General features: G+C 37.4%; 4 protein-coding genes across 4 annotated transcripts in view; 3 read left to right on the forward strand and 1 right to left on the reverse strand.

Moving 5' to 3' along the window:
- Positions 1-22,180, reverse strand: part of LOC119254495 (olfactory receptor 4A47) — a 409,525-nt gene that overhangs the window by 90,648 nt on the left and 296,697 nt on the right. The window lies entirely within an intron of this gene.
- Positions 1,251-2,180, forward strand: LOC119254503 (olfactory receptor 4C45-like). The gene has a single exon (XM_037521605.1). The coding sequence runs from the start codon at positions 1,251-1,253 to the stop codon at positions 2,178-2,180; it is 930 nt and encodes a 309-aa protein (XP_037377502.1).
- Positions 10,955-11,884, forward strand: LOC119254504 (olfactory receptor 4C45-like). Its single transcript, XM_037521606.1, has one exon. The coding sequence runs from the start codon at positions 10,955-10,957 to the stop codon at positions 11,882-11,884; it is 930 nt and encodes a 309-aa protein (XP_037377503.1).
- LOC119254299 (olfactory receptor 4C45-like) lies at positions 18,998-19,923 on the forward strand. The gene is given in 2 exon segments (XM_037521415.1): positions 18,998-19,616; positions 19,619-19,923. Coding segments are annotated over 2 exon segments (924 nt in total).

Below are 22,180 nucleotides of genomic sequence, written 5' to 3' on the forward strand. Positions count from 1 at the left end.
TTTATGACTTTTTTTCCTATCTGAAATTTTTATTTAGTTCGTATCCATTAAAGTCCTATAATAGACAAACTCCATATACTTATATCATCATTTTATGATCTTACCAAGATTAAATGGGTAAAGTTTGTATGATTTACAAACCATTTGGCATGGTTTGTAAACATTTGTTTCCTTTTTTGTTTGATTTGGTATTCCTTCGGTGTTATTTCTTTGGAAATATTCCTAGAAGTGGATTATACAGGTCAAAGATATAAATAACTACAATAACTACCAAATGTTTTCCAGAGGGAAACCAGACAATTTTAAAAAATACCTATAACGTACTCTCGCCATGTTCACATCACTCCTACTAACATATTCATTATATCACATTTGTCATTATTTTAATGGGAATATATAGTCCCTAAAGTTCTTTGAATTTTAATCACTGGTCATGCAGAACATTATTCCTTGCGATGACTGTTCTATTTTTCTAAATATATAAATATCACTTACTGACAAACAGTAACTAGTGATCTTTTGTGACACATGACTGACTTTTAAGAGAAAGTTGTGTCATATAACTATGATAGTTGTGTCCAATGATATATGTGTCATTAGACACATAAACTTCAAAGTAACTGTTATTCATGAAATTGTCCAAAATATGAAAGAAAGCCAAGTAGAAGATTTTTAGAGCTAGCAAGTTTGTCAACCTTCATAGTAATATCTTGCTTCTTTTATGATATTTGTAAGAGTTTGTCCTATTCAATTAATAAGAACTAGGAGAAATTTAACTTCCTTTCATCCTTTAACACTATCTGCACAATGGCTGAGTTCAGTAAAAAGTGTACTCCACCAGGGCATCCCCAGTGGCACAGCGGTTGAGCGCTGGGTGTGAAGCTGCCCTAGCCTCTGCAGCACCAGTTCGATTCCCGGCCGCGGGGTGAGGGTCCCACATGGCGCGTAGACCTCTCCTGTTGCCTGCTGCTCCCCTCAGCATGTACGTCATCAGTCTGCCTGCTCTGCTCTCCGCTCTAACTCTGGTGAATTCTCTCACCCTCCCGTGCTTCTGACTGTACCCAGTGCTTGTAAAAATAAATGAATGAATGAATGAATGAATGAGGAAAAAAAAAAGTATATATCCACCAAACTCAGGGGTGAGGATTATTTAGGCAATGAAATATTTTACTACTGATTTAAAATCTCATAATTAAAAAATACTGTGATCTTTCTAGATGGACCACAAGACCACAAGCCAAGCTGAATCAATGCAAAGAATGAACAATGTAACAGAGTTCATCCTACTGGGCCTGACCCAAAATCCAAAACTGCAGAAACTCTTATTTCCTGGGTTTCTAATCACTTATGTGATTACTCTGGCAGGTAACCTGCTCATCTCATTCACCATCTTCATCACCCCAGCTCTAGGTTCTCCCATGTACTTTTTTCTGTACTATTTGTCCATCATAGATGGTTTCTACTCATCTTCCACAGCTCCTACAATGATATTCGGCTTCATCAATGAAAAGAACACAATATCCTTCAATGGCTGTATGATTCAGCTCTTTGTTGTACATTCATTTGCTGGAGCTGAGATTGTCTTGTTAATTGTCATGGCCTATGACCGCTATGTGGCCATCTGTAAGCCCTTGCATTACACAACGATCATGAGACGACCTGTGTGTTTTTTCCTGGTGGGAATGGCTGTATTTGTAGGGTTTCTTCATGGAGGAATTCAAATTTCACTCTTGGTCCAGTTACCATTCTGTGGCCCCAATGTCATTGACCACTTCATATGTGATTTAATTCCTGTCCTGAAACTAGCCTGCGCAGACACTCACATTTTGGGACCCCTCATTACTGCCAACAGTGGCTCAATGTGTTTGCTCATTTTTTCCATGCTACTTACTTCCTATATTGTCATCCTGCGCTCCCTGAGGAATCACAGTGCTGAGGGGCGTCGCAAAGCCCTATCTACCTGTGCCTCTCACATCACTGTGGTCATCTTGTTCTTTGTACCTTGTTCATATTTGTACCTAAGACCCATGATCTCCTTCCCCACTGACAAAGCTGTCATGGTGTTTTGCACCATAGTAACTCCTATGTTGAACCCCTTAATCTATACCTTCAGAAATGCGGAAATGAAAAATGCCATGAAGAAAATTTGCGGGCAAATAATGAACACTGCAGATAAATAAATCTTGTGAGTTCATAAAAAAGAATCTAGTGATGGGCCCTCCCTGGTGAAAAGGGATTAAAGACAGCACTATCCAGCTATCTCTAGCCACTGCAGCACGAGTTTGCTTTCCTGGCCAGCCAGGGAGGTGACCCACAGGGCACAGCAGACCTCTCCTGTCTCACTCGCTGCTCCCCATCAGCAGTGTATTTCAATAGATCTGCCTGTTCTACTCCCCACTCTGTCTCTGGTGAATCTTCTCAACCCCCACACCTCTGGCTTACACCTCAGTTCTTGAATGCATAAATAATCTTTTTGAAAAAGAATCTAGTGATATTTCATAGAGACTTATTCTCCTTCTTAAAATAATCAACTATTCCATATGTAGGGGCCTCCCCAGTGGCGCAGCGGTTGAGCACTGGGTTGGGAAGCTGCCCACAGCCTCTGTAGCGCCAGTTCGATACCGGGCCTCCGGGCGAGGGTCCCACCTGGCCTGCAGACCTCTCCTCCCGCCCGCTGCTCCCCTCAGCATTGTATTTCGTCGGTCTGCCTGTTCTGTTTCCCACTCTGGCTCCGTGAATTCTCTCACCCTCTCGCGCTTCTGACTATTCCCAGTGCTTGTATGAATAAATAAAAATTTTTTAAAAAATCTTTTAAAAAAATAATAATAATCCACTATTCTATATGCATCAGGTGGAGGATAGGGTGATATATCTTGTAAGATATAGTAGACACAGAGTATGGAGTCCAGCATAATTTTAGAATTAAAATGCTAAATGTCTTAATTTCTTTTAAAGTAAGAAGAAAAATGAATATTGTTGAAATCCAACTTTTTATACAGTAATCTTTATACAAATACAGTCTAACAAACCAAACAAAATGAAGGACATGGAGAAGGGAGGTGGAGAAAGACATGACAATGACGGGAAAGGTCTACCAAAACGTTGATAGTGATTATTCTAGGTGATAGGCTTTTACATTTACGTGTGCACCTGCATACACACACACACACACGAACACATATATATACAAAATCTCCATTTCATCTCCTTACAATTCAGATTTCTTAAATTAATATGTACTTGGTAGTAATATATTTAACAAAAAATCCAAAGAGGACAAACCACTACTTTGATATACAAGACTAATAATTCTTTGATCGAATAGAAAAGGAGAACTCCTGGTGCTATCTGCTTCTGTGTTCATTCTAGGAGGTTAAATTCCAAAAACAAGCAGCATTCACAAGTTAGTCAGGCCACTGCTTATCAGAATTTTAACAACAAAAAACATAGTGCACCAGCCCTTTAGGCTGTTTGCTATTTAACCTTTTTTGGATAAATCTCTCTTATTTCAAATGTCAGTGACAGAATTTCCTGTTTGAGTTATCCTGGAAAAACAATATTATTCTGTCCAAAGAAATGATCACTTGAGAAAATAATTCCTCTCCATTTTCATTTGAGTTGCAATTTTCATTTACTTGATGCTAAAAGCAGACAACAGAAAGCTTGCACTGAATGTTTATGAGGATGCCAACAGATGGCCAAGTGCTTTGGTTTTGTGTTTTACACCCTACGTCATGGAATGGTGGACCTGGAAGAGTCCACCATGACCCTCAAAGGGTCATCTAGACCATCTCCAAGTTTCATTGTTTCAAGGGATTAAACTCCTGGGTATGGTTTTAATTGTTATTCACATTGAGGCAAAGTGAGGATTGGAAAGGTGCTACTGATTACAGAAACTCATGATCTGAAAAGTCTTACAACATTAGGAAGTGAAAACCCAAAGGAGAGACATTCATTACAAGCAAATGGGAATTGTTCCATCACCCACTTCTCTTTGCTGAAGAGCCCTGTGTTATTTTAAATCATGATTTTCCAATCTCTCCATGTTTATGATGGTATGAAGAGGGGTTTAGACTCAGAGATATTAGATGCAACTGGTCCAGTGTCAACTCAGTGAGTCATGCCATGTAGGTGGCTGGATCAGGTCACTACTCACTCCAACTGTGCCCCTCCCAGTACAACCATGACCTACCATTCTCAACTATTTCTGTCCTTGATAATCAACAAAAAAACATGCTGAGGAATTCTGGGAAGCAGCTCACAGAAGGAGTAGCTGGCTTATTATCTCTGCTTTCTGCTTACTAAATATTCAGCAGCACAGTCTAAAAGAAAATCTTCTTCACGCCACTAAAAAAAAAGGTTATTTATAAATGGTAATGAGAAAGTAGGGATGCTTTCTATTTCTCAGGAAGAATAAATTTCCCTAGTCATGAGGATCACTTGCTGAAGCAGTTTTAGAGCTAACTTTTACCTCGTTTATAGGTTAGAACAATGTTGATGTCATCACTTAATTAGCCCCTTTGAATATATTTGGGACTCACAAGGAAAGCTCTTATTTCTACCTCCAGTAAGTGCCCAATGTCCTTCGAAAGACTACAGATCCACATATTGTCAGGAGAAGAAGTTGGAATTTTCAGAAACTGATACTGGAAGGTGAGTGTCTCAGGGAAATCCCTTGGCTGAACAAAATACTGTCTAGTAAGCATCTTCTGTGCTCTGGGCATGGGTCTAGGTCTTTCACGTATATCAATTCTTTCATTTCCCTCCATAAAGCTGAAGGAAAAATTTAATTTTCCTTTATCCTCCCCTCTACTGTCTGGTGAGCTAAAAGACGGAGGAATCTACAGTCAGAATGACCTGAATCAAGTTGCACTTCCACCATTTCAATATTCCATACAGGGACTACCTAATCAAAGACAACAAGTTGATAAATCCCAGGAACATCAAAGTGCACAAGACAGACAATGGCCTGGAAGCATGGAGCTTCTAGTCTAAAAGGGCAGTAGACACTGCCAAAGCATACCAGGGGAGGAAACAATTTGAATCACTACAAAAATACACAGAATTGCTGGGATACTCTTATATACACATCATTTTTGAAGTTAATAAATATGGACAGGATATATGTGTTTAATGAATATTCATATTAAGTACTGATTTTGCACCACAAAATGTGTAACCATTTACATTTCCAACTCTGTTTAGTAAAGGTGCACAGCAATCCGCAGTAATAAAGGAATTCTATTCTAAGTCTCCTAGAACTTGTTCCCTAAAAACCTTAAGAAAAGCCACAAAATAAGGCTTTGGTGTGCTAAAAATTCATGTCTCAAAATTCAAAAACCCATCCACAATGTTGAACACTTCTACTGCAATTCTGAACCCACACATCTTCCAATTCTTGTCGAGAATGATAAAAACAACCTTAACTTTCTTCAAATTACTGTAATAGGAAGGATAATGTCTGAGGGAAAAAAGTGTGGCTTTAACTATAGTTGGCTCCCCTTGCATTCTGTAACCTTTAATGGATCTTTATCTGTCATAAAATATCAATAAATGATGACTATCTTACAATTAAAAACCTCTGTATGTACAAATCATGTATAAAGAACACATTGTAAATCAACATAAAAATGTTTGAACAGAAAGAATATCTCTGAGTTTATGCATTGGGCACAACGTAAAGCTTCAGGCACAGATTATAAAATCATTAGCTCAGGCAATGAAAATACTTAAACCCACAGACCAATCAGCTAAGTATTTTTGTTGACACTGAATAGTTTTTTTGTTTTTTGTTTTTTTAATTTTATTTTTATATTCCCCATACAATTGCAACCCCCTTATTTTGACCCCAATCCCTCATTTCCCTGCCCACACCCCCACAGTGTGTCTCTAGATCACAGTTGTTTTTGTTTTTGATTTTTTCTTTCTTGTATTATTCTTTTTCCTGGTCCCTTATTTAGGTTTTCTAGATTCCTGCTATGAGTGAGACCATCCGGTACTTTTCTTTTTATTTCTGGCTTAATTCGGTGAGCATGATCCCTTCTAGCTCCATCCATGTTGCTGCAAATTGCATGAGTTTATCTTTTTTGATTGCTGAGTAACATTCCATGGTATATATATATACCATATCTTCTTGATCCAGTCATCTATTTTTGAGTATTTGGGTTGTTTCCAAAGCTTAGCTATTGTAAATAGTGCTGCTATAAACATAGGGGTGCAGGTGCTCTTTGGAATTAATATTTCTGTGTCCTTTGGGTAAATACCTAGGAGTGGAATTGCTGGATCATATGGAAGCTCTATCTTTAGTAGGTTTAGGAATCTCCACACAGCTTTCCACAGTGGTTGGACCAGTTTGCACTCCCACCAGCAGTGCAGGAGAGTTCCTTTTTCTCCACATCCTCGCCAACATTTGTTGTTGCTAGTTTTCTTAATATGTGCCATTCTCACTAGTGTGAGATGGTATCTCATTGTAGTTTTGATTTGCATTTCCCTGAGAAGTCCTAGCCAGAGCAATAAGACAAGAGAAAGACATAACAAGGAAACCAAATAGGGAAGGAAGAAGTCAAACTATCACTATCGCAGACGATATGATAATATACATAGAGAACCCCAAAAACTCCACAGAAAAACTAATTAAACTAATCAATCGAAGTAAAGTGGCAGGATACAAAATCAATGCACAAAAATCAGTAGCCTTCCTATACACAAACAATAAATCTGAAGAAGAAGAAATCAAGAAAAACATTCCTTTTATTATTGAAACAAAAAAAATCAAATACTTGGGAATAAACCTAACAAAAGAAGTAAAGGATCTATACAAAGAAAACTATAAAACACTGTTAAAAGAAATAGAAGTAGACACAAAGAAATGGAAAGACATCCCCTGCTCATGGATCGGAAGAATTAACATTATCAAAATGACACAGTATAGTTTTAATCCCAACTATGGTAACCAAGTAGGTTGATTCTTGTGAGAGTTAGAGCTCATCCAGAAAGGAATGTGCTTTGAGGAATGAAAGCCAGAAAGCAGGACTCATCCCAACATGAATGTTGCCAGGTTGCACCTTTAGAGGGCACCATTTACATTGTAATCTGAACTCTTCCAGCATAAATTATTTTCTTTAGAGATCAGAGGAGGATCCTTGCTTGCTTCTGGAGGAATGATCTGAAATTTAATCCAGAGGCACTATATCCAGAGGGCCCTGGGACCTGGGACACACCAGGTGGACAATGGAGACTAAACACGGACTGCACCAGAAGGGACACTGAGACTCAGGTGGGAGGTTGTAGTACAAAGTGTGACACTGAGCTAGGCCCACAGAACTGGGAGGGGAGAACTACATGGTGCAGAGGAACACACCATGATTGAGGGGACTTTGATTTAGTCAGAAACCCCAAACTCTAAGGTCAGTCTTCTTACAAGATATACCAACTTGGATAGAACATGGGGCAAGTGTCTCAACAAATTGGACACATCAAGCATTCTAGACTGTCTATGTGTGATTTTTCTCAGTGACTACTGTGGGAAAGCATTGCACTTAACTCTAATCTTAATGATTCCCTTTTGGTAGGGTAGAAAGAAAACTTGTATTCCCCAGAATGCTTCATGAGAATCTGTCATTTAGTCAGTCATCCTGAAAGAAGTTGATATGTCTATGATTTTAAATTATCGAATATTTCCTAGCAGAGAATCCTGCCATTGAAGCACCTTCAGTCATTAGTAACATAGTCACAATCTTCCTAGATAATGTGACACAAAACTTGAGGACAGCCCCCTTCAGTTTCAAGCCAAGCATGACCAAAAGCAGTCATGCTTTCAGAAAGAAATGTATTCTCTGAACTCTGACTGATGCCAAAAGCCACTCCAAACCTACTCCAAGGTCACCAACATAAACATAAGCAACAAAGCCCTATAATAAACTTTCCAATGTACTCCTCCCAACTCTCATCCTAAACTATAGCCAGAGACAGGTGTTGAACCAAAGTTCAACTTCATGTCTAAGGCTCGCCTCTAATGATGTTTGTTGGTGCCAAGTGAAAGTAAATGGAAGACCTTAGTTGATGCTTCAGCAAAGATTACAATGGGCCAATTACAAATTCTCTGAGGAACTTAGAGGTCAGCACATTCCCAAATACTGCATGTTGTGAAAGGCTATTTAAACATTTTTCCAGAGTAAATGAAGAATAATTACAAAGGACCTTTAAGTAAATGACAACAGCTGAGCCATGGTTCAACAAGATGAAGATTTGTTTGGGAGACATTGCTCTGTTTAGTGGAAGTCAGAAGTAAGGTTTAAACCAGGAATAAAAGGAATTCTCTCCACATTGATCAATGGCTTTGTGGAAAACCAAATTTTGGGAGAATTGATTTGAGAAAAGAATGACTAATCAAGTGGGTTTGATGTACTTTTATACATATTTTAGTTCCATATAGTAGCTCTTCCTGATTTGAAAGGTTTTTCACTGTTGCCTTTTTAATTGGAATTGAACATAGTTCTAACTGGAAAAAAAAGTTTTAAAAATGAGTTTAAACTTTCATAGGAAAGTAAAAACTAAGTAAAAATAATATCCTAGAACTCTGGAAGAAAACAATTCATTTTCTGAGCAAATCCATGCTGAACAAAATATTCTAAAAGGTCCAAGTTGGGAAAGTAGTCTAGAGAGGTAAGAATTCCAGAGTTTCACTATTAGTTCATGGATTCCATTTGCAGCTCTGTGACTTCTGTCCTGAGGGGAAGCAAGAAATGATTCTTCTCTAAAACTGAGGAATCCACCATCAACTAGATCCAGGTCAGTGACAGCAAAATCTTTGTTCACGCATCTAATGCTGATTTACTTAATTTACTTTTGCTGAAATTTTTTTGTGTCTAGATTCTGTGAAAAAAGGATACTCTTTCTCTAGAAAGAAATGTGCATGCAATGCCTTGAAAATATCTATAGAAAGAAAGCATTATTTTTAATGTTGCCAGAAGAGAAGCTACTAAAAACTATTAAATATCTTGATTAGCATTTATATCTCACTAAATAGATTAATTCATAGATTTGTTTGCAGTGATTTCAAATTCTTTCTCCTTTTCATGATTTTCAATTCACCCAACTGAAATTATAAAGGATGGAAACAAATGTACTAAGAATGATTAACCACACAGACACTGTTTATAAGGTCATAGAGAGAGAAAACTCAGAGGCTGAAATCTTCTGAAAACTAAGAAAACTTTCTTCATATTTACGAAATAAAATGGTCATAATTCTGACTTCTCAGTCCATGAATTTTGGATAAAAAAATGTAAATATGTTTTTGGTGGGGGTTCTAATCATAAAAGGAGAAATAGAGGAGAAGAAAAATATATTATGATGTTCTGTAATTGTAGGAACTAACTCTGAAACTCCAAGAGCATATCCCAAAACATACTCTTATATATGTTCAATATTTCCACTAGTTAGCAATGTAAACTCTTCAAGTTCATCTAAATCAGTTAAGCTATGATTTAAAAAGTGACTTGCCAAAAGGAAGAATTTACATTATCTCAGTCGACCCTAATATTTTTGTCTTCTCTCTCAATTAGAAACCCAGGGACATTTCAAAACTCACTGAATTTCAATTACAATGAGAGTAGGGTTATATATTTAATCCTGAATATTATGCACTATGTGCTGAAAGTTTATTTACACAGAAAATTCATTTAATACATACTGAGAATTTCTGGGAGGTCGTTGAACCACTTACAGGTCCACATCCAAAGATACTCAAAGAATGAAATGAAAGACTCACGTTGGGCCAGATACAGCATTCAGGGCATTGAGTGAATGACCTTCAGTCAGCTATTAAAATGGTAACAGCTATGATGATAAACACTCCTTGGAATTTCAAATGAAAAAATATTCCATGTGCAGCCAGTCTTTATCTGCGTGTGCTTGTGCATCACTGTGACAGAAAGGAGTAATAGCTTAGAAAACAGTGCTGTATAAATAAAGGATTAGCACTATGATTTATGACTTTTTTTTCTATCTGAAATTTTTATTTAGTTCGTATCCATTAAAGTCCTATAACTGACAAACTCCATATAATTTTATCATCATTTTATCATCTTACCAAGATTAAAGGGTAAAATTTGTTTGATTTGCTTGGCAAGGTTTGTAAACATTTGTTTCCTTTTTTGTTTGATTTGGTATTCCTTCGGTTTTATTTCTTTGAAAATATTCCTAGAAGTGGATTATACAGGTCAAAGATATAAATAACCATAATAACTGACCAAATGTTTTCCAGAGGGAAAACAGACAATTTTAAAAACTACCTATAACGTACTCTCACCATGTTCACATCGCTCCCACTAACATATTCATTATATCACATTTGTCATTATTTTAATGGGAATATATAGTCCCTAAAGTTCTTTGAATTTTAATCATTGGTCATGCAGAACATTATTCCTTGCGATGACTGTTCTATTTTTCTAAATATATAAATATCACTTACTGACGAACAGTAACTAGTGATCCTTTTGTGACACATGACTGACTTTTAAGAGAAAGTTGTGATCATATGATAGTTGTGTCCAATGATATATGTGTCATTAGACACATATAACTTCAAAGTAACTGTTATTCATGAAATTGTCCAAAATATGAAAGAAAGCCAAGTAGAAGATTTTTAGACCTAGCCAGTTTGGAGGTAAATAGCAGTCAGCATTCATAGTAATACCTTGCTTTTTTGTATGATATTTATGAGTTTGTCACTATTCAATTAATAGGAACTAGGAGAAATTTAACTTCCTTTCATCCTTTAATACTATCTGCACAATGGCTGAGTCGAGTAAAAAGTGTATATCCACCAAACTCAGGGGTGAGGATTATTTAGGCAATGAAATAATTTACTACTGATTTAAAATCTCATAATTAAAAAATACTGTGTTCTTTCTAGATGGACCACAAGACCACAAGCCAAGCTGAATCAATGCAAAGAATGAACAATGTAACAGAGTTCATCCTACTGGGCCTGACCCAAAATCCAAAATTGCAGAAACTCTTATTTCCTGGGTTTCTAATCACCTATGTGATTACTCTGGCAGGTAACCTGCTCATCTCATTCACCATCTTCATCACGCCAGCTCTAGGTTCTCCCATGTACTTTTTTCTGTGCTATTTGTCCATCATAGATGGTTTCTACTCATCTTCCATAGCTCCCAAAATGATATTTGGCTTGATCAATGAAGAGAACACAATATCCTTCAATGGCTGCATGACTCAGCTCTTTGCTGAACATTTATTTGCTGGATCTGAGATTGTCTTGTTAATTGCCATGGCCTATGACCGCTATGTGGCCATCTGTAAGCCCTTGCATTACACGACCATCATGAGACGACCTGTGTGTGTTTTCCTGGTAGGAACGGCTGGATTTGTAGGGTTTCTTCATGGAGGAATTCAAATTTTACTCTTGGTCCAGTTGCCATTCTGTGGCCCCAATGTCATTGACCACTTCATGTGTGACTTAATTCCTGTCCTGAAACTAGCCTGCACGGACACTCACACTTTGGGACCCCTCATTACTGCCAACAGTGGCTCAATGTGTTTGCTCACTTTTTCCATGCTACTTACTTCCTATATTGTCATCCTGCACTCCCTGAGGAATCACAGTGCTGAGGGGCGTCGCAAAGCCCTGTCTACCTGCGCTGCTCATGTCACTGTGGTCATCTTGTTCTTTGTACCTTGTTCATATTTGTACCTAAGACCCATGATCTCCTTCCCCACTGACAAAGCTGTCATGGTGTTTTGCACCATAGTAACTCCTATGTTGAACCCCTTAATCTACACGCTCAGAAATGCAGAAATGAAAAATGCCATGAAGAAACTCTGGGGGCAAATAATGAACATTGCAGATAAATAAATCTGTGAGTTCAGAAAATAACAATCTATTTATGGGCCCTCCCTGGTGGCACAGGGATTAAAGACAGCGCTATCCAGCTATGTCCAGTCACTGCAGCATGAGTTTGATTTCCTGGCCAGCCAGGGAGGTGACCCACAGGGCACAGCAGACCTCTCCTGTCTCACTCGCTGCTCCCCATCAGCAGTGTATTTCAATAGATCTGCCTGTTCTACTCCCCACTCTGTCTCTGGTGAATCTTCTCAACCCCCACACCTCTGGCTTACACCTCAGTTCTTGAATGCATAAATAATCTTTTTGAAAAAGAATCTAGTGATATTTCATAGAGACTTATTCTCCTTCTTAAAATAATCAACTATCCCATATGCATCACGTGGAGGATGGGGTGATATATCTTGTAACATATAGTAGACACAGAGTATGGAGTCCAGCATAATTTTAGAATTAAAATGCTAAATGTCTTAATTTCTTTTAAAGTAAGAAGAAAAATGAATATTGTTGAAATTCAACTTTTTATACAGTAATCTTTATACAAATACAGTCTAACAAACCAAACAAAATGAAGGACATGGAGAAGGGAGGTGGAGAAAGACATGACAATGACGGGAAAGGTCTACCAAAACGTTGATAGTGATTATTCTAGGTGATAGGCTTTTACATTTACGTGTGCACCTGCATACACACACACACACACACACACACAAAATATCCATTTCATTTTCTTATATTTAGATTTGTTAAATTAATATGTACTTGGTAGTAATATATTTAACAAAAAATTCAAAGTGGACACACCACTACCTTGATATACAAGACTAATAATTGCTCGATCAAATAGAAAACTCCTGGTGCTATCTGCTCATGTGTTCATTCTAGGAGGTTAAATTCCGAAAATAAGCAGCATTCACAAGTTAGTCAGGCCACTGTTTATCAGAATTTTAACAACAAAAAACAAGGGTGCACCAGCCCTTTAGGCTTTTTGCTATTGAAATTTTTTTTTGATAAATCTCTTTTATTTCAAATGTCAGTGACAGAATTTCCTGTTTGAGTTATCCTGGAAAAACAATATTATTCTGTCCAAAGAAATGATCACTTGAGAAAATAATTCCTCTCCATTTTCATTTGAGTTGCATTTTTCATTTACTTGATGCTAGAAGCAGACAACAGAAGCCTGCACTGAATGTTTATGAGGATGCCAACAGATGGCCAAGTGCTTTGGTTTTGTGTTTTACACCCTATGTCATGGAATGGTGGACCTGGAAGAGTTCTGAAAGGGTCATCTAGACCATCTCCAAGTTTCATTGTTTCAAGGGATTAAACTCCTGGGTGTGGTTTTAATTGTTATTCACATTGAGGCAAAGTGAGGATTGGAAAGGTGCTACTGATTACAGAAACTCATGATCTGAAAGAATCTTACAACATTAGGAAGTGAAAACCCAAAGGAGAGACATTCATTACAAGCAAATGGGAATTGTTCCATCACCCACTTCTCTTTGCTGAAGAGCCCTGTGTTATTTTAAATCATGATTTTCCAATCTCTCCATGTTTATGATGGTATGAAGAGGGGTTTAGACTCAGAGATATTAGGTGCAACTGGTCCAATGTCAACTCAGTGAGTCATGCCAGGTGGGTGGCTGGATCAGGTCACTACTCACTCCAACTGTGCCCTTCCCAGTACAACCACGACCTACCACTCTCAACTATTTCTGTCCTTGATAATCAACAAAAAAACGTGCTGAGGAATTCTGGGAAGCAGCTCACAGAAGGAGTAGCTGGCTTATTATCTCTGCTTTCTGCTTACTAAATATTCAGCAGCACAGTCTAAGAGAAAATCTTCCTCACACCACTAAAAAAACGTAATTTATAAATGGGAATGAGAAAGTAGGGATGCTTTCTATTTCTCAGGAAGAATAAATTTCCCTAGTCATGAGGATCACTTACTGAAGCAGTTTTGGAGCTAACTTTTGCCTCATTTATAGGTTAGAACAATGTTGATGTCATCACTTAATTAGCCCCTTTGAATATATTTGGGACTCACAAGGAAAGCTCTTATTTCTACCTCCAGTAAGTGCCCAATGTCCTTCGAAAGACCTCAGAGGTCCACATATTGTCAGGAGAAGAAGTTAGAATATTCAGAAACTGATACTGGAAGGTCAGTGTCTCAGGGAAATCCCTTGGCTAAACAACAACACAAACAAAATACAGTCTAGTAAGTATCTTCTGTGCTCTGGGCATGGGTCTAGGTCTTTCACTTACATCAACTCTTTCATTTCCCTCCACAAAGCTGAAAGAAAAATTTAATATTCCTTTATCCTCCCCTCTACTGCCTGGTGAGATAAAAGACGGAGGAATCTACAGTCAGAATGACCTGAATCAAGTTGCACTTCCACCATTTCAATATTCCATACAGGTACTACCTAATCAAAGACAACAAGTAGATAAATCCCAGGAACATCATAGTGCACACGACAGACAATGGCCTGGAAGCATGGAGCTTATAGCCTAAAAGGGCAATGGCCACTGCCAAAACTTACCAGGGGAGGAAACAAATTGAATCATTACAAAGTCAAATATACAGAATTGCTGGGATACTCTTATATACACATCATTTTTGAAGTTAATAAATATGGACAGGATATACATGTTTAATGAATATTCATATAAGTAGTGACTTTGCACCACAAAATGTGTAACCATTTACATTTCCAACTCTGTTTAGTAAAGGTGCACAGCAATCTGCAGTAATAAAGGAATTCTATTCTAAGTCTCCTAGAACTTGTTCCCTAAAAACCTTAAGAAAAGCCACAAAATAAGGCTTTGGTGTGCTAAAAATTCATGTCTCAAAATTCAAAAACCCATCCACAATGTTGAACACTTCTACTGCAATTCTGAACCCACACATCTTCCAATTCTTGTCGAGAATGATAAAAACAACCTTAACTTTCTTCAAATTACTGTAATAGGAAGGATAATGTCTGAGGGAAAAGTTGTGGCTTTAACTATAGTTGGCTCCCCTTGCATTCTGTAACCTTTAATGGATCTTTATCTGTCATAAAATACCAATAAATGATGACTATCTTACAATTAGAAACCTCTCTGTATGTACAAATCATGTATAAAGAAGACATTGTAAATCAACATAAAAATGTTTGAACATATAGAATATCTCTGAGTTTATGCATTCGGCACAAGAATTTCTGTAAAGCTTCGGGCACAGATTATATAATCATTAGATTAGGTAATGAAATTACTTAAATCAACAGACCATCAGCTGAGTATTTTTGTTGACAATGTATAGTTTTAATCCCAACTACTGTAACCAAGTAGGTTGATTTTTGTGAGAATTAGAGCTCAACCAGAAAGCAATGGGCTTTGAGGAATGAAAGCCAGAAGGCAGGACTCATCCCAACATGAATGTTGCCAGGTTGCACCTTTAGAGGGCACCATTTACATTGTTATCTGAACTCTTCCAGAATAAATTATTTTCTTGGGGGATCCTTGCTTGATTCATGGAGGAATGATCTGAAAGTTAATCCAGAGGGCACTAAATCCAGAGGGTCCCGTGACCTGGGACACACCAAGTGAACAATGGAGACTGATAGGACTGCACCAGAAGGAGGTTGTAGTACAAAGTGTGAAGGAGCTAGGCCCACAGAACTGGGAGGGGAGAACTGCATGGTTCAGAGGAACACACCTTGATTGAGGGGACTTCAATTTAGTTTAATGTTAAATGTTATATATTTTAACACAATTTAAAAAAAAATACCAGAGAAAATGCAATCCACTCATCTTCCATACCACCCAAAATGACCTTTGACTATGACTGAGGTTTCTGAATATATCAAGAAATCTGGCATCGATACTCATCCCAAAGAAGTTGATATGTCTGCAACTATTAAATTACTCAAACTTTAAATGCTTGGAATGCTGCCACCTCTCTCTCAGTCACTCATAAATAAAACTCAATCTTCCAGAAAAATCTGGAACATAAACTTCAAGACTGAGGTTTCCAGTCTCAGAACAACCATATCATTGAAAAGTCATGTTTGGGCCTCCCTGGTGGCCCTAGGGGTTAAGAGTCAGCACTATGAAGCTATCCACAGCCACTGCAGAACGAGTTCCATCCCTGACCAGGGAGGTGACCCACACAGCACAGCAGGCCTCTCCTGTCTCCCCGCTGCTCCCCTCAGCTGTATATTTCAATGGATCTTCTCATTCTCTCCCCTGCCCCCCCCATCTCTGGTCTGCACCCCAGCTCTTGTATGCATAAATAAATAAATGGTTAAAAAAAAGAAATCCATTCTGAAAGAAATCCATTCTCTCAGTTGTGATTATGGCTAAAACAACCCCATATCCTATTGTAGGGTCACTAGTGTAAACATGAGCAATAAAGCCCAGTAATCATGTTCCCAGCTGACCTTACCCAATCTTAACCTAAACAGTATCAGAGACATACATCTAACCTAAGCTCTAAAACTGCATTTCTAAAACTGGCCTCTAATGATGTTTCTGGCTGCCAAGAGGAAGAAAATAGGCTGATTATTAGCAAAGCTTACAACACGGCCAATTATTAATCCTCTGAGGACTTGAAAGGTCAATGCATTACCAAACCGTGTACTTCAAGAAAGTCTATTTAAACACTTCTCCTAAGTCAATGAAGGAAGAATTACACAGAAAGACCTTTAAGTAAATGACAGCTGCAGAGCCATGTATCAACAAGCTGAAGAATTGTTTGGAAGACTACTCCCATATTAATGTGAGTCAGAAGTAAGGCTTATCAGAAATAAAATGAACTCCTTCAACACTGCTGAAAGTCTTTTTGGGAAACAAATATTGAGCAGACTTGATTTCAGAAAACAATGTCCAAATAAGTGGGTTTGAATGACAGATATTCTTTAGCAAATTCTGCAAACTTATCATGATTTCAACAGTTTTTCTTTACTCCCACTATATTTAATTTGGATTGAATGTAGTTCTAAAAGATCCCATAAAAGATCATGCTCAGCAAAATAAGCCAGAAAGAAAAAGAAAAATACCGGATGGTCTCACTCATAGTAGGAATCTAGAAAACTTAAATAGGGAACCAGGAAAAAGAATAACTATAAGAAAGAAAATATCAAAATCAACAAACAACTATGAACCAGAGACACTCTAGGGCAGGTGGTGGGCGGGGAAAGGAGTGATTGGGGTCAAAATAAGGGGGTTGTAATTGTATGGGGAATATAAAAAATAAAATTAAAAATAAATAAAAATGAAAAAAAAATCCCATAAAAATCTATTTTGAAGATGTGTTTATCTTTTGCAGACAGCCAAGAAACTGTGTAGAAAGTAAATTCTAGAAATGGAAGATTCCTAACTAACAATCATTTTATGAGTAACTCCACACTGTCATGAGAACCAAAATAAACAATGTCTATGATTGAGGAAGGTATCTAGAAAGGTAAGAATTATACCGTTGCTTCTGTTGGTTCATGAAATCAATTTGCAGTTGTATGAGATCTGCCTTAGGAGGAAGAAATCAATATCTGTGCTCAAGCTAAAAACTGAGGACTCTACAGCAACTAAATCCAGGTCAGTGATGACTGAATCTTTTTCCTTAAATTTTAAGATAATTAGCTTATTTAGCCAATTTATTTTCACTGAAATAGTTTTTGTATTTAAATTTGTGAAATGAAGTTTAATTATTTTCTTTAAAAATGAATTTGAACAAAATGAAAAAAATATCAAATGGAAAACTATATAGGGAGAATTGTCAGACAAGATGCTGCTGAAAACTATAAAATTTATAGATATTTATGTTTCACTAACTTGACTGGTTCTGTGTATTCAGGTTTAAAATTCTTTCTTCATTTCCTTAACTTCCAGTCACCATTCTGAAATTAGTAAATCCACTGAGATAACTAACTCATAGTCACCATAACGTCTATGGGAGCCATGGATAGAGACTAAAAACAATTGTTTTTAGTCTGAACTTTAACTGAACTTTCTAAAATCTAAAGGATTCTAAGTGAAGCTTTGAAGTCAAAATGATGATTTCTGTGGCCATATTTTTTACTAAAAATATGAGTAATATTTTTGGCAAGGATTATAGAAAGAAGAAAAAGAAGGGAAGAGGAACTGAAATACTTCATGATCTTTTGTAATGAAAATATATACTCACTCTTGAAAATCCATGCATAATCACTGGATATATTCAGCATTTCCACTAGTAGTTATAAAAGCTTTGTGTTCATTTTGATTGATTAAACTAATGTCCAAAGGAAAACCTGTATTTTCCCAGGTGACTAACATTTATTTCTGTCTTGGGCAAAAGAAACTGTGGGAAAATTCGACAAATTTCAGTCTATTTATAAAATGTACGTTGGATTAGATATCAAATCCAGAGCATTATTCTATCTTTTTAAAAGATCAATTTGTCAGAGAATTCATTTTAAAAAATATTTAAAACTCTGTAGGGTTTTTGTGCTACTTCCAAAAAACTAAAGGAAAGTCACCACGAGCCAGACAGGACCAGGGTCACTGAGAGAACACTCTTAAATGAGTTCTTATAAAGATAGTTGCTTGTCATTTTGAAGGGCAAAAAACTACATCTGATCTTTCTCTGTATGTGTGTGTACATTCATTTGACAGAAAAGAATAACCTTGTGGAAAACTGTTGTATGACATAGTAATGCTTGGCAACTTCATATTTCACATACAGTTGAATTTTAAAATAATATTGGTTTACACACATATAAATCTTCATGCTAACCAATATGCAGGTAAAATGTGAAAATAATTCTGTTGCTGAATTTGTTCCCAAATGTGAAAAACAGACACTCGGGAGACATTTAGGACTTAGAAAGTTTGGATTCAACAGAAAAACTATATTCAAAATGCCACATTGTTTATATGGTGCTACTGAGTTGTGACTCCTCAATTAATATTTATTAGAGAAATTTAACTTCCTTATATTATCCCTTTAACTATCTGCAAAATAACAGAAGTGAATGGAAGGTATGGCTCTACCAATCCTAGAAAACAGGTAATGGAATATATTAATATTGAAATGTCATCGCTCAGAAACAACTGTGATCTTTCCAGATGGACCACATGCTCACATACCAATCTGATTCCATGGAAAAGATTAGCAATGTAACTGAATTCATCCTACTGGGCTTGACCCAGAATCCAGAATTGCGAAAAATCCTATTTGCTGTGACATTGATCGCCTACCTGATCACACTGACAGGAAACTTGTTCATCTCAATCATCATCTTCATCACCCCAGCCCTGGGTTCTCCCATGTACTTTTTTCTGGCCTATTTGTCCATCATAGATGGTTTCTACTCATCTTCCATAGCACCCAAAATGATCTTTGACTTGATTTATGAAAAGAACACCATTTCTTTCAATGGCTGCATGACTCAGCTCTTTGCTGAACACTTCTTTGCTGCAACTGAAATCATTGTGTTAATGGTTATGGCTTATGACCGCTATGTGGCCATCTGTAAGCCCTTGCATTACATGACCATCATGAGACGACCTGTGTGCGTTTTCCTAGTGGTAACGGCGGGAATTTTAGGGTTTATTCATGCAGGGATCCAGATTTTGTTCATGGTCCAGTTGCCATTCTGTGGCCCCAATGTCATTGACCACTTCATGTGTGATTTAATTCCTCTCCTCGAGCTAGCCTGCACGGACACTCACATTTTGGGACCCCTGATTGCTGCCAACAGTGGCTCACTATGCATGCTTATTTTTCTATGCTGCTTACTTCCTATATTGTCATCCTGCGCTCCCTGAGGAATCACAGTGCTGAGGGGCGTCGCAAAGCCCTGTCTACCTGCGCTGCTCATGTCACTGTGGTCATCTTGTTCTTTGTGCCTTGTTCGTATCTGTACCTAAGACCCATGACCTCCTTCCCCACTGACAAAGTTGTCATGGTGTTTTGCACCATAGTAACTCCTATGTTGAACCCCTTAATCTACACCCTCAGAAATGCAGAAATGAAAAATGCCATAGAGAAATTCTGGGGGCAAATAATGAAAATCACAGATTAATCAATCTTATAAATGGAGAGTTCAGGCAAAAGAATCTAGTGATCTTTCATCTTTATTTATTAAACTTAAAATATTCCATTATCCCATATGAATCAATTTGAGGGTAGGGCTGATATATCCCTTAAGGTACAGTAGACACAGGGTCTAGAGTCCAGGATAATTTGAGAAGCCATTAAATGTCTTGATTTCTTTTAAAGTAAGAAGAAAAATGAATATAGATGAAATCCAATACAAATGCAGTCTAATTAACCAATGAAACTAGAGAACAAGGAGAAGGAAGAGGAGAAATAGAAAGATGACAATGAAAGGAAAGGTCTTTAAAAAATGTTGATGGTGATTATTCTAGGTGACAGACTTATACATTTATACACAGGCACAACAAACACACACACATGAAATATCCAATTTTAATTTCTTGTAATGTATGATTTTTTAATTAACATGTGTTTGGTAGTAAGATATTTTGCAAAGACTGCAAAGTGGACATGCCACTACATTTGTAACAAGAATGCTTATAATTTTTCAATCAAATAGAAAATTTCTGGTGCTATCTGCTTCTGTGTTCATTCTAGAAGGTTGAATTCTAAAAATAAGCAGCATTCACAAGTTAGTTAGACCACTGCTAACCAGAATTTCAACAACAAAAAACAAGGGTGCACCAGCACCAGCCCTCTAAGCTGTTTGATATTTAACTTTTTATTTAAAACTAAACATGCATTTCAAATTTCAACTAAAGTATGGTTTTCTAGAAAGTCTCTGAAATTAAAATTGTAATCAACTGATCTTGACGAATAACACAGGAATAGACAAAATGTAATCAATATGAATTGTACACAATTTAGTCAAATAATGAATTTATTGCCCAAAATTAAAATTTGATAAATCTCTTCTATTTCAAATGTCAGTGACAAATGATTTGTTAAAAAGAAAATTTTCCTGTTTGAGTAATCCTGGAAAAGCAATATTATTCTTTCTCAAAAAATGATCACTTGAGAAAATATCTCTCCATTTTCATTTGAGTTGCATTTTTCATTTTCTTGATGCTAAAAGCAGACAGCAGAAAGCTTGCACTGAATGTTTATGAGGATGCCAACAGATGGCCAAGTGCTTTGGTTTTGTGTTTTACACCCTATGTCATGGAATGGTGGACCTGGAAGAGTTCTGAAAGAGTCATCTAGACCATCTCCACGTTTCACTGTTTCAAGGGATTAAACTCCTGGGTGAAATTTTAATTGTTTTTCACAGTGAGGCAAAGCAAAAACTGGGAAGGTGCTGCTGATTACAGAAACCCATGATCTGAAAGAGTCTTACAACATTAGGAAGTGAAAACCCAAAGAGAGACATTCATTACAAGCAACTGGAAACTGTTCCATCATCCATTTCTGTTTGCCAAAGAACCTGTGTTACTTTAAATCATGACTTTCCAATCTCTCCATGTTTATACTGGTACGTAGAGGGATTTTAGACTCAGAAATAGTAGGTGCAACTGGTCCAAAATCAACTCAATGAGTCATGGCAAGCGGGTGGCTGGATCAGGTCACTACTCATTCCACTTGTGCCCTGCCTAGCATAAGCACGACCTACCACTCCCTACTATTTCTGTCCTTGACAATCAACAAAAAAAGTAATGAGGAATTCTGGGAAGCAGCTCACAGAAGGAGTAGCTGGCTTATTATCTCTGTTTTGTGCCTACTAAATATTCATCAGGGCCTCCCCTGGTGGCGCAGGCGGTTGAGCGCCGTGTGCTGAAGCTGTCCGCAGCCTCTGCAGCACCAGTTTGATCCTGGCCAGCCAGCGAGGGTCCCACATGGCCCAGCAGACCTCTCCTGTCTTGCCCACTGCTCCCCTCACAGCAGTGTATTTCATCAGTCTGCCTGTTATGTTCCCCGTTCTGTCTCTGGTGAATTCTCTCACCCTCCCGCACATCCGGCCTGTACCCAGTTCTTGTATAAACAAATAAATAAATCTTTGAAAAAATATATTCATCAGCACAGTCTCAGAGAAAATCTTCCTCTTTCCACTAAAAAGGGTTTGTTATAAATGGAGTAAGAAAGTAGGAATGATCAGTGCTTTGTGTTTTTATTTCTCAGGAAGAATAATTTCCCTGGTCACTAGGATCACTAATTGAAGCAGTTTTGGAGCTAACTTTTGCCTCATTTACAGGTTAGAACAATGTTGATGTCATCACTTAATTAGCCCTTTTGAATATATTTGGGACTCACAAGAAAAGATCTTATTTTTACCTCCAGTGTCCTTC

Source organism: Talpa occidentalis, unplaced genomic scaffold (assembly GCF_014898055.3).
Source record: "Talpa occidentalis isolate TD23 unplaced genomic scaffold, MPIMG_talOcc4v2.1 talOcc4.3, whole genome shotgun sequence".
NCBI lineage: Eukaryota > Metazoa > Chordata > Mammalia > Eulipotyphla > Talpidae > Talpa > Talpa occidentalis.

Bases quoted from the DNA above. Each gene is read 5' to 3' on its own strand.
- LOC119254503 (XM_037521605.1), top strand. From the start codon at position 1,251: ATGCAAAGAATGAACAATGTAACAGAGTTCATCCTACTGGGCCTGACC.
- LOC119254504 (XM_037521606.1), top strand. From the start codon at position 10,955: ATGCAAAGAATGAACAATGTAACAGAGTTCATCCTACTGGGCCTGACC.